We start from the raw sequence: 19,191 nt of genomic DNA on the forward strand, positions 1-19,191 counted from the left end.
CGGAGCAGGTTTGTCTTCATTATGTCTTACAGTGAGTTGGATCCCCGCTTTATTGGGATACTGGGACGCAAAACGCGGCGGGGAGGCGCGAGGTAAATTAGGGGCGATGCCTCAAGCCAGACAGGACCACTGCAGATCTTTTGAAAACGCTCTTATACTTTTTAAGCTTTTAGAAAGTGTTTAATAATGCATAGGTTATTGTTAAAATCAAGGTAGAATGAGGCTGAAACTGGGATTTGCATATCATGGTTGTTGCGCAGATTTTTAAAGTTATTTTTACAATTAAGGGAGAAAACTACTCTCAAATCCCTCCCCTGTAAAATACATTTAAATGCCCAGACATGGCTTTACAATAAAGAGTGGCTGCACGCTGGGCTGTCTGCAGCCTCCTCTGCAGGGTGACTGACAGCTCTGCTGCACTGCAGTGATTCCTCCATGGCTTCCCTTCGCTTCGCCACCCGGCTCCTTCTGTCACTCCCAACATGGAGATTACAGCTCGCCTTACTGCGCATCTGAAACCCTGTCTATTATAGACTTGTAGCGCACTATATGCACATGCAACAATTTTGACTGAACCCCGGCAGCGATGATGGGGATGAGAGGGATGCCTGATCGGCTCCTTTGTTGTCCCCACCGTCACGCGCATCCTGTATTTGTCCAAGATTCGAGCTGTCTTGAACAAATTTGCTTCTGTCTTTTTTTTTTTTTTATCTGTGTGTATCTTAAATGTACAGATATTGGCAAGAATTTAAATGCCCATTAAAAAGATGAGGGGGGAATGGAGGGTGAAGGTGAAAAATACAGTCATGTTTGCATAAAATACGTCACTACAGTCTACATCTGTCCCTGAATGAACATGAGCTAATATATCCATGGGGATATTATTAAGAAAACGATACTTAATGTCTTCATTCAGTCCCAAAGACAATATGTAAATGTGTTTTTGCTCTCAGGCGGCAGTTTTGTTTGGAGGTGCGGAAACCCTTCACAGTCGCATAACGCAGAACTAGTTTGAACTGGATCGTCTGAGGCAACTTGCAATTGATTAGGCTGTATCCACCCCCATTCCCTCCTCCTCAAGCTCAAGGTATCCCCCTCCTCCTCCTAACCAGAGCACGGAAAAGTAGGAGGGCTGGCACATATCCTGCAGCGTCTCAAAGTCCGCACATACTCGCCTCAGTCCGAATATTTCTTACATTCACACACACACACACGAAAATGCGGTTTAAGGAGGATTTTTTGTGCACCGGCACATCCTTTACGACGGGTTGCACTTTATCCACCAGTAGGATGATGCTCAGAGCATGCGCAGTGTCTCTTTGTAGCGGACTCTTTGGAGTGCTGCCTTCAAGGGCTGTAGGTAATGTCGCAACATGATGAGTATGCATCAGTGGCAAAAGTCTAAAAATATTATATCCTAGCAAATGAGAGCAGACATCGATTACGACATTTAACTTGAATAAAAGAACAAAAACAGATGGGTTGACAAATTTCTACTTAATTTTTGTATCACTCTGGTTGCCATTCCCTACAGCTGCAACTCTGTACCCCAATTTTCAAAGATGACATTTAAATAAATATTCTGGGGATATTAAGTCCCATAAAGTCCCAGATAATTAGATATGTTAAAAAGATAAATAAAGTTAATTATTATTTTATTTAAATGTAAGAATCTGAAACAGCGCCATGTACGATGCACCATAACAATCTGTTGTTTCAGAGCAAATAAGTGCAGGAAATCCTTGTTTTAGACTTAGTGTTCGTTTGACATATTCATTTTCTTAAAATCTGTATCCAGAATACTTGTCATACATCCAAAGAGAGTGAAAATGCAAACAAATGTTTATGCACTGTGGGAGTCTGGTGTCTGTATTAGCAGGAAGAGGTTTAAATATGACAAAGATGCACAAAAAGAAACTTAACTGCCTTGGAAGGTGGTGTCATTTAAGCAATGAACAAAATGTATGCAAAGACATGGTTTGATCCATTGTAACATGAAATACAACTGAGGACAATAACCTTATGAGTTTTCATTAGATACAGCATCTAAAACTGTATCACTATTATAGTAAATGCGTTACGTCTAACCTGAGAAGGGTGGTATTTCCTTATATGTCAAATATTTTAGATTTAGATTTACCATTAAAATGCATTCTTTAGAGCAGTAAGACGAAAACCCTTTAGTTTGTCTCTACTTTTGTGCTCTTGGAGAATCCTACCTTCACACCCCCACCTCTGTGCTTTACTCTCAGGATGTGTATTCTTTGTGGGGGTCCCTGCAAAATAAACACCAAACAGATTCTGAGAAGTCCAAATATATTGATCTTGATTTCATCTGACCAAACTGAATGTCCTGTCAGTACATTCAGTTTGGTCAACACAAACAAAAACAACTTTTTGGACTTTGTGGATGCGTGTTGACATTATGCACGGTTCCTCACATGAATGAGCTTTCACAGCAACTCAAGACTTCCACTGACACCCCGTGCACCAAGTCTGAATCACCTAAGCGGCTGTTTTTCAGCTCAGGCTGTTGAAGCAGTGCAGTGTTTTTTTAAATCTGGTTCTGATTACTGGTGTAGGTTCACTTTATGCTTCCTGATTGCTGCAACTGTGTTTCCACTTATTTCTAATTGGGTCCTATACCCTTTCCCATCTTTAAGTTCTTACTATCAGATTTAACTCCTATGTTGATTCTTTTCCTTGTGGAGCTTTTACGTAGACAGAAGTGCAGAACTAAAGTTTTTGTGTTCACTGACTTCACATTTTATAACCATGTTGATGATAACTGGAAACCACAATTCACGCCTTGTTCAGCGTGCATGTTCATGATCACAGTATCGTTGCATTGCTGATGTATATGTTAAGTAAGAAATCCGTCTCTTTTAGTACTTTACATAATTCAGACAAACATCCAACTATCCAGTCTAAAAAATGTCAAAACAAGATGATCTTAGCCACTTTAAGTTCATCACCTGGCATGGCTACAAATAAATAAACTACATGGTATAATTAATAAAAAAAATACCTTGTGTTGTTCCTGCCTCTTGGTGGTTTAAAACAAGTTGAACCCCCCACCTATACACACATAATGTTCTAATAATCTTGCGTTTGATCTCTGACTCTTCCTTGCAGCTGAGGACCCCCTCCTCCCTTCATATGTCGCATCAAACCGCCTCTGCTTCTGTCCCTGCCATCACCTCTGACTCCTTTCAGCCGCCCAGCAGCACAGCAGCGTTCTGCCTTGAAGTTTTAAGGTTGCAGCATGTTTCCTGCAGTCTGCTTCTTACACCTGGTGCTTCTGCTTCCCATTGATTACTTAGACATATTCCCGACATTAAGGCTGGAGAATATAGAGTTATTTTACACTTATAGAAATAGAACACTTCCAAATGCAATAGTTGATATATTATATATCTATTTGGGTGTAAATGGCTGTGTGTTTTTTTATATAATGGATGCTACAAATGTGCTGTGTGTTTTGGGGAGTCATGCCAAAGACATACTTTAATTAACAACTATAGTGTTTATAAAACATAAAGTAAAGAGCACATAAATGAGATATGATGCTGTTGGGGAAAACCCCTGAAGAAACCAAACAAAGCAGAGGGAGAGTTTTCTTAAGTCTACTCTGATAACTCTTTTTAAACTGGCTCAGATGTGGCGCCTGTCTTCCTGCTCAGGTGTGTGTACAGATGCAAGGAAATGAAACCAGAGGGCTGTCATAGTAGAGAGCCAGCCAACTGTAAACTGGCAGTAATGGATATAATCTCTCTTCTGCCAAACCCTGTTAATATTTATGCATTTAAACAGAACGATACAGCTTCTTTAGTTCTTCAGTTTTAGCCCACATGCTGAGCAGTTGGAGACATGTCTGTGATTGTGTACCTGCAGTTTTTGTGTTTGAGTTGGGACTTAAGATATCTGAGTCCTGTCTCCCTCTTGTGGTCACAGGTCAGACATCAATATGATTTAGTTTAATGTTCTTACCTCCTGCTTGTTGTTCTCCCAAGAGACATTAGATTTCATGACTACAAATTTCTTCATGAGACACACTCATAAAACTGTTGAAAGCAGTTCTAAATATAATAGAGGAGGCTGAGAGAAGCTCCTTTTGACTTGTTGCTATAGATAATACTGACCTTTAGATGTTTAACCAACGCAGCCTGTTGTTTATGTTTGTTGACCTGGGACTGGGATGTGATGTTGTTTTTCTAACCAGCAACTAACCAGTTTATTTGAATCACTTTCAGTATTTCAATACCCATCCATCCAGTGTGTATAGTCACTGCTGTTTGTCAAAAGGCAGGGTATACCCTGGACACAGACAACTAACATGCATGTTTTTGGACTGCTGGAGGAAGATGGGTTACCTGGAGAGAACTCATGCATGCACTGGAAGAACATGCAAACTGCAGACCCCAGCCAAGGTTCGAGCCAGGAGTCATATGTGAGGTGCACAAGTACATATCTCTGCAAAAAAATAATGAACGAGCATCATTCTGGGAAGTGTTTTGCTGCTGGGGGGAGGTATTTCTCCACAGTTTGATGTTGTAGGTTGGAAAGTTTTTTCATCAACTCTGCGTTTTCTCACGTGTGAAATTTTGAGAATGTCCACCATGATTGCCAGCCAGCCGCATCCAATGGGTAAGGAATGTTTCCAGTTTACAGAACACCATCCAGATTGTGCTCCACAGGCACTTCTTTAACTAATTTTATACTGCCATGTTAAATTGATACAGATCCTAGAGAGGGTCCATGAATGAGTGTGTGAGTGTTGCGGTTCTGCAGTGTGCGGTGTCAGATCTTCATCCATTCGCCTCAGATACACTGGATCATCCTCCACTAAAGAAAAGAAGAAACACTCACCCACTATTTGGAAATAATGTGGACTTTTATGAAGGACAGGAGTTTGAGCAGCTTTTCTTTCTTTGGTTTAAATTAGCTTCCACAGTGTTAATAAAGCCACATATTCACTGGCTCTTCAGTATTTACAGCTCATCTTTGATGCAGTTGTAGTTTCACCAAGGCAGATTCACATGGCAGCCTTGTGATAGTGTGGTTGAGCTTTTCAGCAACACCTTGTGTTTTCTTAAATACATTCCTTCAAATTCCTTCTCCTCTCTTTTTTCCACCTTGTGACATTTTCCATTGAAACAAAGGGAATAGGACATAGGAAGCATTTTTTGACTGCTGGATCGTACCGCTTAAGTAACTGAGTTGTTAATCAGTTTTATTTAAATTGTTTTTTTTTTATTGTAGTCACTGCAATACCAAAAAGAGAGAAGATTTATAAGGAAATTATGTGTATGAGTATTGAACTGACTGAGTCTGTAAATAGATTAGCAGAGCTATGAAAGTGAGAAAAGAGCTCACACACAGTCATACAAGTAGTCTAACATTGTGAGTGGATGCAAATTATTGCGTCTTACCTTTTAGTTTCACACAGACATTATTTTTCAGGAAAGCAGCACACTGTGTGAACATGACATATAAAGAAGACCATGCAACCGTCTGCATCATTGAATCATGTGAAATTTAATCCATTGTACATCCTTGCATGTTTCAAAGGGAACTTAAACTGTTTCTGGTGTATAAAAATCAGTAATACATTAAGATAACAACTCCTGGTTGAGTTAACACATTGATGAGAGTGTTAACAGATGTATTGGTGTTTCATAGTGTCAGGATTGCTGGACCAGGTTGTCATTAGATCTGTGCTTTGTGTGCACAAAACACTTTGCTCTCACTTCAGTTGCTGATCTGTTAATATTTCTTCCTGTTCAGACTAAAATCTGCAGTCGTAGTTTAACGGTACAGAAGTTCAGTCTGATACTTAGACACATTCATATTGCAAGGTTTCTGCTTGTTTCCTGACTTGCAGACATTTTATGGGATTCGAGATGGACAGTGGTCCCAGCATGACTCATCAAATATACTTGTGGATTAACTGCTGTAGAGGCTGTACTCACCACATGTGTTTATGTTATAGACTGTGTTAGAGAAATACTGATTTACAATTAGCATCTTCGTCATGCTTATTTCTACCAGCGTGTAGGAGCTGGTCCTGATGCTGTGATCGGTGTTGGTGTCTTCATCCTCCTCTTTACTGAACCTGGAAACCATCCAGGAAGCACTACCAGTGTTGCCCACCATACTGAACAGTTTGCCAAACATCCTTGAGGCCTAGCAATAAAGTTTGGAATACAGTCATTCAGGCTTGAACTCGGCTTTTTCCAGTTACCATCTAGCTCTACAATACTATATCAGAATATTTCACAATCCCATTTACAAATCTCTTGCTTCAGACATCACAGTGTTTAAGTGGTTTGGATGTAACAGCTTCAACATCTGGACCTCAGACTTCTTCTCAGTCTTTGCTTCTTTCTTCTTCTTTTTTTATCCTCTCACGGCTCTTTGGTTCTTTTGCTAAAAGAGGAGTCACAAGTTGCTTCTGACTTTATAAGTACCTCTCAAAATACATTATGTGCATATTTGCACATATTACAGCACACTTGGATGAGCTATCAACTTACATTTTGTGCTTTATGTTTAAGCTTCACAACGACTTTGTTTGCCCTCTAATGTGCTTCAAGACGCCCTACAGTTGGGCAAAGTGAAAAAAAAAATCTATGTGGAAGCATCAAAGCAATGCTGAAGTAAGATGGAGTGATTAACGAGACTCCCACTGGTGGAGAATTCATCGATGAAGTAAGCTTCTCCAGACATAGATGAAAGAAAAGTTGGAAGGTTCCTGTAGAGAAAACAGAAGAGGAATGGGAGAGAGAGCGAGAGAAAGAAAAAAAGTAGAGGTTGCTTTCCAACAAGAACTGAGCGTGATTCAGCTTGAATTCTTTGTCCCCCCCCCCCCCATGTTTAAACCGCCATCACTCCTTACAGAGTCCAGCAGCTTGAAGCTGCCTCAGCAGGACAGCTGAGCTGCGTGTGCACTGCGGTGCAGAATGAAGGGATTTGCCTTCATAGTGCTGGCAGTGCATGTTGTTGCCTTGGGGCTGAGAACCCTGCCAGGTCACTGCAGGCACTTTGTAAGCCTCGGTTTTCTCTTTTTGTATCTATTTACAGTGTTTCACCCCATCTGCATTTCCAGCCATGAGGGAAGTGGAGAGTGCTGCATCGCTGCGACACAGCTGCCAGCCTGGCTTTACTTAGGGCTCCTCCTGCTGGTGTAGACGAGGGTCCTACAGGATTTTTTCCTCATTGCAGAATTCCCTGATGTAAATAAATAACAAGGCGTGTGTGTGTAAGTGGATGACGATGAGATCAGCTAAAACAGCAGGACCATAACTTTACTTGAGAAAGTCAGCACACACAAACACAACAAGCACAGGCTGATTGGATAAAAGTGTTGCTAGGATTTAGTGCACTTGTTGTTGATATCCACTGGAAAAAGGAAATATAAACCATATTTGTAAGAAACGTTTACAGAGACTTTTCTCTTTTTTAGTTACAAGATCTTTAAATAGTGTGTAGACTTGCAAAAATGTATTCTATTTTGTCTGTTCACTGAGGTGGGAAAAGCTGCAGTTGTCAGTTTTTTTGTCAGTATGGAGTCATCCGTTATACTTGATGAACAGTTTTCCTGTTCAGCCTGAGGCATGCAAACCTGCAAACTAGTGAACTAGCAACGAGTGTAGCTGGTAATGCAAAAATGCTTTACTAAAAAAATAAATGTAGTATATTAAACATAATGGCTGAGATGTCAGAATCTTTCCATGTGTTGTGAGATAAAGCTGAGAAAGGCAGCAAATCCTATAAAAGCCAGATTGTGGTAACAAAAGAAATAAAATGCACCTGAAATGATTTAGTGGTCGTCACCAGCGTTTTCTACAGTCCACAAATCATTTCAGTAGCAAACCAGCCTGAAAACTGCTCTCATGTATTTTCATCTGCACACAAAAACAGTTTTAATAGTTCTGTGAAACATTCTTGAGAGATTTTGCTCCATATTGACATGACAGCATCACACATTTGCTGCAGGTTTGTCGGCTGCACGTCCATCATGGGAATTTCTCGTTCCACCACATCCCAAAGGTGCTTCATTGGATTGAGATCTGGTGACTGTGGAGGCCATTGGAGTACAGTGAACTCATTGTCATGTTAAAGTTAGGGAAAATGATTTGATTTTGAAAGAAGTCATCAGAGGATGCTACACTGTGGTCATAAAGGAATGGACACAGTCAGCAACAATAGTCAGGCAGGCTGTGGTGTTTAAATGATGCTCAGCTGGGACTAGAGACTCAAAGTGTGTCAAGGAAATATCTGGCTGCAGCCTCAGTTTCCTGTTCTTAACTGACAGGAGCGGCATCTGGTGTGGTCTTCTGCTGCTGTAGCCCATCTGCTTCAGTGTTTGATGTGTGTATTCAGAGACGGTATTCTGCATACCTTGGTTATAATGAGTAATTATTAGTCACCGTGGCGTTTCCATCATCTCCAACCAGTCTGCCCAGTCTCCTCTGACATCAACAAGACATTTTGGTCCAGACAACTGCTGCTCACTGGATATTGTCTCTTTTTCCGACCGTTCTCTGTAAACCCTAGAGATGGTTGTGTGTTAAAATCCCAGTAGATCAGCAGTTTCTGAAATAAACCAGTGTGTCAGGCACCAACAACGATGCCATGTTCAAAGCCACTTTCTTCCTCATTCTGATGCTCAGTTTGAATTTCAGCAAGTTATATTGATCGTGTCTACGTGTCCGAATGCATTGAGTTGCTGTCATGTGATTGGCTGATCAGCTGTTTGTGTGTGCACCAATTAAAGTGGCTGGAAAGTTCTATGTTTGTTTACGTTTTATGACTTTTGTCCACTGCTGACAAAACAAGATTCATTGCTGTCAGTAAAAAAATAGATCTGAGGTTACCAATTAGAACTTGGTTAATTAGTGAAACTGAAATAGATATCATTTATATTTAAATACTGCTTAAGTAATGCAAATATGTCGAACATGTCCTGTTTTTCATGAAAATAAAGTATTATGATGTTTAAGAGAAAACAAGAGAAGTGAAAATATTAAGATTTGGTTATGTTTTATAGAATAATCACCATATAAACTAAAGATTAGCATCATTAAGGTATGGCTGAACACTTTCATTTATATATATTATTATTGAATAGGTATCTATGAATGTATTAATCTGACCCCATCCATATCTCTGCCCTCCAGTAGGTGACTGCTCTGTCTTCTTCAGGCTGTGCTAAGCTGGAATATTGGAATGATTTAACTTCTCAGAAAAAGATAAATAGATTAGATAAGTAGAAGTATCAGAACAGTAATACATTCACTTTTTACAATATTAGAAGTGCACTTACTGCCATGGTTTAGACAGGAGACTCACCACATGACTGCAGAAATCCTACACTAAAGCAGCTTGAGTAGAAGTCGAATTAGAAAAAAAAATTATTTACCACATAACACACATGGTTGGAATAATATTCTAACACATCCATAAACAAAATGTCAGATCTGCCACCTCCTAAACCTAACAACAGGACATCAAGCTCCTTCATCAAGCTGATGTTCACGTCTCCTCACAGCATGCTAGCTTCTCATTTTATGAGTTCCTTGCAGTGAAAGCAAATAAACTGTAAAGTCCAACCCAGCAAGTTGTCAGAATGGGTTCATCCAATGTTTTCTGTGAAAAAGACTAAGTGATGCTCTGCAGACTCAAAGCAAAAATCTGTTAGCCATAGCTTTAGTAGCTAAATTAGTCACATAAAATATTACATGGACCAAAAATATGGACTATTTAACAAAGTTAAAACTTTGACTTATATCAGGGTTTTGGGGGCCTTGAAGACGTCTGGAAAAATGGAACATGAGAAATGCATGAGATTGTGTCACAGATTCACAATTTGTTCTTTATATATACAAGAAAAATCCCAGTCAAAGAAATAAGTTAAAGGCAGAGAATATCACCGTTTTTTATTCATTAGCACAACATTAAGACGGTAAATGGGTTTTTTTTTGTAACATATTAATAAATGCTAAATGTGAACAAGCAACAATAAGACAACTATTATTTCTACCTCCTTGTTCCCTGCTTCTCTGCTCTCCATCCCTCCCCTCCTGTGCTGCAGTACATCCGATACTGTCCAGTTCATCCCTTTTCCTGCATAAGCCTTTGTAAGGCAAAAAAGACAGTCTGTAGACACTTCCATGACATGTACTGAGTACATTTATATAATCTATACATACAATCTATATTAACAATTGAACAGAAAGTGCTGTAAATTCATGCTACAGTGCTGTGCTAAATTGAGACCTACAATACACTTCACTCTGCTAAAAATTTCTTTACAAAAAAAGAGAAAATCTCCATGGTAACTACAGAAAAAATAACTTTAATTTCTAAGTTATTCAACTGCTCCTGCAGGCTGTTAATTAGCTCATCTGAAACAGTGAAATTACAGTCAGATTCCTATGTATAGCTTAAACAACTATTTCAAACTGCTTTTAATCTGAGTAGTTCAACTTCCTGTGATGCTACAGTTCAATGTGTGTGTAAACAATAATCTTATACAACACAATCATTTACAGGTGCCTTCTACCATATCTACATTATACAGTTAAATACTAGAAAGTACAAAAATCAGATTATGCCTCATGGGAGATGGATGAGAGCAAAGGCATGTGTTTCACAAACATGGGTGGTATAAAAGATGTCCTCAATAAGGCTGAGCTACAACTTGCCTCATGAAGGCAAGTTCTAGCTCAACACATCGTCCAAATGATGGCTTCACTCAACTGTGATGTGATATGAGGGAAAATAAAATAAAGTGCCTATTATGTAGATATGTTCAGATGGGAATTGCTGTACATCGGTAGAGGTTTGGAGTGGGGTTGTTTTCAGAGTGTCAGGGCAGGTGGAGGCGTCCTCAGATCACTCGGAGCTCAGCGCAGTGAGTTGATGGGCATACAGTCACACAGAGCCCTCCTCTCCGCCCTCAGCACCAGCGTCTCTGTCTGAAACAAATAAAAAAAAAAGCATTCAATGCCTTAAACAACCAGTGAAATCAGTGGGTGTCATCCAAGGTCTACATACAAATATTGAAGTTTGTGTTTACACAGCAGTAATCTACCGCTGTACCACATACAATTATATAAAATAAAGTCTACAGTCTATCTTCCTTTAAAGGCAGAATCACAACTTTCATTAATATCAATTGTGTGAAAAAAAAATCATCTGCAAATTGTGTTTTATGGACATTTAAAGGTTAAAAATACTGCAGAACAATAATGACATGCAAATAAAAATGGCATGATCCAGTAATTTGCAGCTTCACTGACCCTGGCATCAAGGTTGAAAGCTGTTTTCTTTAGATCTTGCAGTGCTCTCTGCATGAACTCAAAGGCATGACAGTCCACACAAGGGCGGCCTGGAAACAGAAAGAAACAGGTAACACACAGGTTTGGTGAGGATGTTTTCCAACTTTGTTTTCACATCACAGCAGACTGTCTTGTCTTTCTGTGGGTGTTGTAGGTAAACTACACCTACAGTACGTGAGCAAGCCTGTGTGGATCACCTGACAGTGCCCACTGCTGTCTCAAGGGTCAGTCACAGGAGAGTGGGAAATATTTATAACTCTATTAGAAATTAGATCTAAGCTGTAAGATGTCAAGTTAAATCAATATCCATTGGTAAGGTATATTATTCCTAACCTGCATGGGGGGTAAGAGCATCAAGTCTAATGAACGTGAATCAGGTCAGCTGAATCAATCATTAATCATATTACAAAGTCCAATGCATTTTTTCTTTAATTTTTCTTTTCTAAATTCATTATAGGACCTGTGTAGGAAAATACAGGACAGGCCCAGATTCATGATGGTAGCTGCACTAATAAGGATGACCTACAATTCCCACTATGTGATCCCCGTGGAACGTGAAATCATTAGCTGGTGGAAAACATATATTTGCATCCACCTACTTTCGGCTGGGATGACGGTCCCTGTCTCCTGATCCGCATCAGCTGCACCGAGACAGACGAGCTGGACCGCCAGAAAGACCACCGCTGCCTGTACATATCCACTGCATGCCATAGCGATAATGTTCCCTGGTTCTTTTCATTTGAAATAAGGAAAAATAATAATGAATAAATAATAAATCGGCTGAGTATAGTCGCATAATCGTAAGGAAACGAAATTACATATAATGGCCTTTGTTAGTCATTGTTCATCAGTAAATGTTTCTCGGTAAATACTCATGTTTATAAATGGATTCTACAAAGAAAACGTACAATGTATTTAACATATTCTAAATAAACCTACCGTCAATTAGCAGATGATATAGGTGGAACAGCTTAACTCGAGATGCTCAGAGAGCAATGTTTTATGTGGATCAAAGAAGTGCGCATGCGTGTGGGTCACCTAAAACTCTATTTGATTACCACAACTAAGTCTTCCGCTAACAAAATTCAAAATAAAGCCTCGTATTGCAAACAAACCAAGCATTTCACTGATTTGCATATAAATTGAATTATTAAAGAATAAAAAAAAATGTTTGTTTAAATAACTGGATCTTTAATATCCCTACTCAATGTTCTCCTCTAACATATTCTGTAATTCATAGCTTTGGGATAGATAAATTCACATCTATAAATAGCTCATGAGCAAACCTCATTTTAAACTATGTACATTTCTGTTAGCAATATAGTTTTAAAATGGTCAGGTAAGAGAAAGTCCTTTTAAAACTTTAATAGCAGAAAATAGGTATTAATTACACAGATAAACCAAACTTGTCACAGCAGTGATTGAACTCGTACTTTTCCCCATAAAGTCTCACAATTCACTGTTGATAAATGACTCCCTACTCCGGTGTGGGCGGGGTCCTGCGTGCTATTTTCTTAGGTAGCCTGTTAAAATGCCCGAACTCAAAACACTTCTTTTTCCAAGATGGCGTCGATGAAGGACAGCGACACCGGCCTGTGGCTGCACAACAAACTAGGATCCACAGACGAGCTGTGGACGCCTCCGAGCATTGCCTCTCTGCTTACAGTGTCAGTAATCGACAACATACGGTTGTGCTTTTCGAGCTTATCGCCGCCGGTGAAGCTGAAACTGCTGCTCGGGATGCTGCATCTTCCCAGGCGGACTGTTGACGAGGTGGGTTGCTCTACGTTAGCTAGCTGTTAGCCTGACAGGTAAGAGGCTTTTAACTTGTATTCAGAGCCAGAAGAGGAGTTTACTACATAATTAGCTACACCAAAGCAAAAAACACAACGATTGTTCAGAATGCTTATGAAAAGCATGTCCTATATTAAAATTAGTTATTGGTGATGGCTAATGGTGTTAGCTAATGTAAGAGGCAGAAAACTGATTATTTCTGCAACGCACTATTTACCTCATCTTCGTTTCGAGTCAACAACGTGTTAACGAATTAAAACGAGCAATAAACTGATCCAAGACTAACTTGTTGAGCACGTAGGTGCTTTTTCTCAGCCATGCTTCACCAGCTACAGGGGTTAACATTAGCCTGGTGGCTTTCGTACAGACATTGTGGTGGGACGGATGCTGGAGCGTTAGCTGAGCAAAAGGAGGGCGGTACCAACTCCCAGTCCGACATATCACCTCGCAGCTGCCAAAAACCCGTCATCAGTATTCACTCATGGTGTTAAACGCCAGCGCTGAGGTATCTGAACTGATAGTTGTTACGCCTGAAGTCCTCCAAATGAAAAACTTTTCATGCAGGCTGTTTTCACTGTCCTTATCGCGAGACTTTACATTTTTAATCTTTCAAGGACTGTTCAGGTGTGAGATGTTTCCTTTTAAACTAGTGTGACTTAACTCCTTAAATTCTCATTATGGTGTTTTATGTTATATTTACAAGAACCAATGTGGAAAAGTAGAAATATTCCGTTAGTAAGACCATAAAAAGTTTTATATGGATAAACTAGCAACAGGATGTAAGTGAAGTGTTAAACATTAAACATGCAGCCTTGCTGAAGTTGGTTGGTGTATTATTAAGTGAGACATCAGTAGATGATTAATATTGAAAAAATCTGAGTATAAACATCATGGTAGGAGATGGAGCTACTCTACACAGATATACCAGATACATCTGTGAAGTCATGAGATTGTTTGTAATTTGAATCCAAAATTTTGATGTATTTTGGTTTCTTGTCTCATCTAAATAAAGTCATCAGACCTCAAAGTCAGTGTTTTCTGGTTATCTAAAACAGGAATGTCTTGAATTGTTAAGATTTTCTGCAAGTGTGCCTTTTCCTGTTTATGAAGTGAAATTAATTGCTTAATAATCATAAATTATTATAATTTAATTACATGTTCATTATCAGATTACAGCAATGTAAAGCTGTACAGAAGTTAGTAAAACTAGTTGCCATAAATTGTAAATATAAATTTTTTCTTTTGTACCATTTCTACTCGGATTGGATGCATTCAGTCTGTCACCGGTAGCAATGAACATTTTCCATGTTTAAAGAAGGGGAAAAAAAGAAAGGTTAAACTTTGCTTATTCTTGTTGGTTTGATTTCCACTAACATCCTTGTCGCCTTTATTTCTGCCAGATGAAAGAGGCCTTGTCTGAGATAATCCAGCTAGCTACGGTGGATTCAGAGCCTTGGGTGCTGATGGTTGCAGACATCCTTAAGTCCTTCCCAGAAACCGGCTCTCTCAATCTGGATTTGGAGGAGCAGAACCCAAATGTGCAGGACATTCTTGGCGAGCTCAGAGATAAAGGTTAGGAATTAGTTTGCATCTTATATATTCATTTAAGTAGTGTTGACTCTTCCTGGATGCAACTTGTCTCTTGAATAATAATAAAAAAAATTAAATATGGCAGCAGATGTGGCCTCAGTTACTTAAATACTGTATCATAACATCATTAAGTTGAAAGATTAATTTACACTATTGTTTAGAAAAGGAGATTAAATACCGAATGTTCATGCTAGCTTGCTGTGTAGTTTAATGAAGCTGCTGTTGTAAAGAGTTACTACTGAAACTGGTTTTATTCTGCTGAAATCATCAGCAAGTTTTATCAGAACCTGCTCTGTGGTTAATCCATCCTCTCCTCATTAGTGAGCGAGTGTGAGGCATCTGCCATGCTTCCGCTGGAATGCCAGTACCTGAACAAGAGTGCGTTGACCACCTTAGTGGGACCCCTTACACCCCCTGTCAAACATTTCCAGCTCAAGAGGAAGCCCAAGAGTGCAACGCTCAGAGCAGAGCTGCTACAGAAATGTAAGTTAAAAAAATTACTTGGAAAAATCTGCTTTTTACATTATAGCTTGAGGGGGAAAAAAATGTTATATGCTGGACACGATCTGTTGTAACTGTAGATGAAAAAGCTTCTTTTTACTTCTCTTCCAGCTACAGAGACGGCCCAGCAGCTGAAAAAGACAGCCGGAGTGCCTTTTCATGCCAAAGGGAGAGGACTGGTCAAAAAAATTGACACTACAAGTAAGTTGCATCCACACATCTGCTCCTTTGTGCAGCTGTTTAATGATATGGAAAAACAACCATCAGGAGATTCTTACTGTTGCTGAAACAATCCCTGCATCACAGCTCCTCTCAAAGGAATTCCCAAGGCTCCGTTCCGCAGCCCCACCGCTCCCAGTATATTCAGCCCTCCCAGCAACCGTACACCCATCGCTCCTGCTCGGACGCCCCTGCGGAAGGAGAGAGGGGTCAAGGTTTGTTTTGTGTGATGTTATGCATCATAAGTATTCCTTTCCTCCTTTTTTCTTTTCACTTTAACACATTTGTCCCACAGTTGTGATTTTACTTTTTAATTTCCCACAGAAGTTAGAAACTTGTTTCTTCTTTTTTTAGCTTTTAGATATTTCAGAGCTGGACATGGTGGGAGCTGGAAGGGAGGCTAAGAGGAGAAGGAAGACTTTGGGTAATTATGTTTACAGCTATCTATGTTCTCAAGCTTCAAGCTTTGCCATTAAACAAACAAAATGTGAAATGTGTGATTATGTTGATTTATACATGTTTGTTTTTGGATGTAGAAACAGAAACAGGAGAGAAACCAGCCAAAGAGGAGTCTGTGGTGGAGAACACCACGCCAGATTACGCTGCCGGCCTTGTTTCTGCACAGGTACTGCATACGTGCATCCTCCCTTTTCTCTGTTAGTTCTTCTCTATGACATACGTAATTTTTGTCTTAGAAACTGGGGGCGCTGAACGAGAATCCTCTGCCATCAACCAGTTACCTACCAGCCACACCCAGTATGGTTCCCTCCTCATCTTACATTCCCAGCTCCGAGGCACAGCCAGGTAAGTAAGGCAGCTGTTCATCTGTGAGGAGCTGAATAATTCTCTGCTTATGTTGTCAACAATCTCCTTTTAAAGCAAATGCTGGTGGTTCGAGTCGGGACACGATTCAGGCAGCTCGCCAGCCAGAGGAGTCGGCAACCGCAGGCACTGGTGCCAACTCCACCTTACCAAACCAGTACAAGCAGAGGACACCCATGTATAACGCAAGCACCACAGGAAACCCCACAACACCTACGTCCCCCAGCACACCAGCCTCCACCCCGGCCAGCAACGGCCCCCCAGCTGCTGCTACGGCCAGCCAGCCAGAGACCCCCACACAGCCTCCTGGCACACCTCAGACCCCCACACCAATACCAGCCCCTACGCCATCACAGCCCCAGCCCAAAAAGAACCTCTCACTCACGGTAAGGCAAAAAAAAAAAAAAAGTTTAATTTTCTATGACACACACTCCCTTCAAGAATTGGTGTATTGTTGAGCTGTGTGTATTAAAGCACTGTCTCTGCCACATGCTGTTGGTGTTCAGCGAGACCAGATGTACGCTGCCCAGGAGATGTTCAAGACAGCCAACAAGGTCACCAGGCCAGAGAAGGCTCTCATCTTGGGTTTCATGGCTGGATCCAGAGGTAGGCAGGTTGTTGTGTAAGCTACATGATCAGAATGGAAAACACACACAGTAACACATGAACACATATGCATGTCTCCACAGACACGTTTTCACTCAGTCTTTTCTAAATGAGCTTTTTACTCCACTAAATGCAGTGAAAATGATGGCCCTACCAATACTTCAGTAATAAAGCTTCATATAACAATTATTTTAACTGAAAATTTACATTATGAAGATGGACAATACAGTTCTTTTAAATATTTTTATCTTACTTTGGAATATTTTTGGTGCCATGAACAGATTTCCCAAACAAATATACACGTGGGTTTCAGTAGAGCTCACTCAGTAATGATCCTTATAGTAGAGGTTAGTGGTACATTGTTGTTGTGTGTGCTGGTTCAGCTATGCAGCTGGATGGCAGCTGATCCCAGTAACTGGGTCATTAATGTGTTTAACCTTCTTCTAAGTAGTTTGTTGAACTGTTTTGTTCATGTGCAAATCAGTTTGTTTAAATCAGGGGTGGCAAACGTCTGTTGTCGAGAGCCACAATCCTGCAGGTTTTCCATGCATCCCTACACCAGCACACCTGACTCAAAATTAAATGGATCCAACAGCCTATAAGGATCTGCACAATGACTCATTAGTTTTAAGTCAGGTGTGTTGGTGTAGGGATGCATGGAAAACCTGCAGGATTGTGGCTCTCGACAACAGACGTTTGCCACCCCTGGTTTAAATGATTGGGCAAATTTTTTATTTTATTTTTTTTTTTGTTTTTTGTGCTATGGCATAAAAAACAAAAAACATTGTGGAATAACCACAGTACACTGTCATCTAATTATGATAAATGTGTGACAGTTTTTAAGCATTTACACAAACCTCGTACAACCAAAACTCTCCCGTCCTTCTTGCAGAGAACCCATGTCCGGAGCAGGGGGACATCATCCAGATCAAGCTGAGCGAACACACGGAGATTCTGCCCAAAGCCGACGGGACCGGCAGCACCACCATGCTGGTGGACACGGTCTTCGAAATGAACTATTCCACAGGACAGTGGACCCGCCTCAAGAAATACAAACCCATCACCAATACCTCCTGAGGCACTGTGCTTACTCAAAATCACACACCCAAAATTTCAAGTACACTTCAGAAAAACAAGTTTACACAAGCAGACGTGAATTCACACACAGATTTAGGCCAAATCGAGCGCTGGGAGGGTGAGCTATTGACAAGGAGAGAAAGATCCTCCCTTTTACTGCACAGCAAAAATCCAGAACGCTGAAGGGTTGTTTTTGTTTTGTTTGTTTCCTTTACTCTTTTCTGTTTTTAAGTCGCCTTCCTGAACGGTGCTGTGCTCAGGAGGGAGCCGAGGCGATACTCTTAAACAGGCATCTTTCAGTCATGTCATGTAACCAGAGAGAGAAAAAGTTCTGTATTTTTCTGTACAAACATGACATTTGCAGCTTACTCTTCCACCCTTCAGAACAGAAATGTTTTTTTGACAAAAGGAGAGCCCAAATATGTTTGTCATCATTAAAGGTGACCAAAAAGAAAAAAAAAAAAAAAACATGGGCAGTAAATAGTTCTTAATGCTGTTCTGTTTGAAGCCTTCTGGTAGATGTTTATTATTTTACATCCTTTTTCATAAGAAGGGAAGAAAATAAAGTAAAAGACACACGGGTCGTTCTCATCTTTCATTACTTCAGTTGTCTGACATACTCATCAGGAGTTGATTGTGCACTTGCTTCTGATCTGAATCTCCTGACTGGTCACATGCTGCTCACAGCTTCCTCAGATTTTAAACGGCACAGGATTTCAGCGTTAAGCATAAATGCTTCTTTCTAGCTGAAAAGCAGAATTTTAACCCCTGCAGTACAAAACTGATACTTATCATGTGTTAAAATTTAAAGGAAAAGTCTGCACATGACCCAAAGTAAAGCAACTACTGTTTATATTAACTAAGATTTGTTAGTGTGAGACTTATTCTACGTGACTGGAAGTCTGCTGGGTTAAAATTAATTTGGAAACCTGATGGTCTGGAAAATGCAAACGTGTTCAAGCTTGAAAAGCTACTTTGGGAAAGTGAGTGTTGCTTAACATTTAGTCAGTTTTAAAAACTGCAACCAAAATATGGTTTTTAGAGTAAATGTTAATGGTCTCAGGTCAATTTTCAGCCGTCACTAACTTGTAAATGGTTGTCTTGCTGCAAAAGCTCACCTGGAGTTTACATTTCCACATCTGTTTCCCATCAGAATGCTTTAGATGTGGTTGTAAAGATTTTTGATAAAAGAAAAAAATCCTTACTTCAGGTCAATTCTGCATTTAACAGGGCAGTT

General features: G+C 40.1%; 2 protein-coding genes across 4 annotated transcripts; one reads left to right on the plus strand and one right to left on the minus strand.

The window, feature by feature from the left end:
• Positions 1-9,926: 9,926 nt before the first annotated feature.
• Positions 9,927-13,697, minus strand: c5h4orf48 (chromosome 5 C4orf48 homolog). 3 transcript variants are annotated; one of them, XM_041986614.1, is made up of 4 exons: positions 13,426-13,697; positions 11,945-12,076; positions 11,307-11,395; positions 9,927-10,982 (listed from the first exon to the last, which is right to left on the minus strand). In XM_041986614.1, the coding sequence occupies exons 2-4, from the start codon at positions 12,054-12,056 to the stop codon at positions 10,911-10,913; spliced, it is 273 nt and encodes a 90-aa protein (XP_041842548.1). In that variant the 5' UTR covers positions 12,057-12,076; positions 13,426-13,697; the 3' UTR covers positions 9,927-10,910. The 3 variants fall into 3 exon arrangements, with proteins under 3 accessions (XP_041842548.1, XP_041842547.1, XP_041842546.1); XM_041986613.1 differs by having other exon boundaries at positions 13,357-13,697; XM_041986612.1 differs by lacking the exon at positions 13,426-13,697 and adding an exon at positions 12,285-12,850.
• Positions 12,864-18,461, plus strand: nelfa (negative elongation factor complex member A). The gene is made up of 11 exons (XM_041986610.1): positions 12,864-13,118; positions 14,540-14,711; positions 15,051-15,212; positions 15,342-15,431; positions 15,537-15,664; positions 15,804-15,873; positions 15,986-16,074; positions 16,145-16,253; positions 16,329-16,657; positions 16,778-16,877; positions 17,770-18,461. The coding sequence occupies exons 1-11, from the start codon at positions 12,909-12,911 to the stop codon at positions 17,952-17,954; spliced, it is 1,644 nt and encodes a 547-aa protein (XP_041842544.1). The 5' UTR covers positions 12,864-12,908; the 3' UTR covers positions 17,955-18,461.
• Positions 18,462-19,191: the final 730 nt, after the last annotated feature.

Source organism: Melanotaenia boesemani, chromosome 5 (assembly GCF_017639745.1).
Source record: "Melanotaenia boesemani isolate fMelBoe1 chromosome 5, fMelBoe1.pri, whole genome shotgun sequence".
NCBI lineage: Eukaryota > Metazoa > Chordata > Actinopteri > Atheriniformes > Melanotaeniidae > Melanotaenia > Melanotaenia boesemani.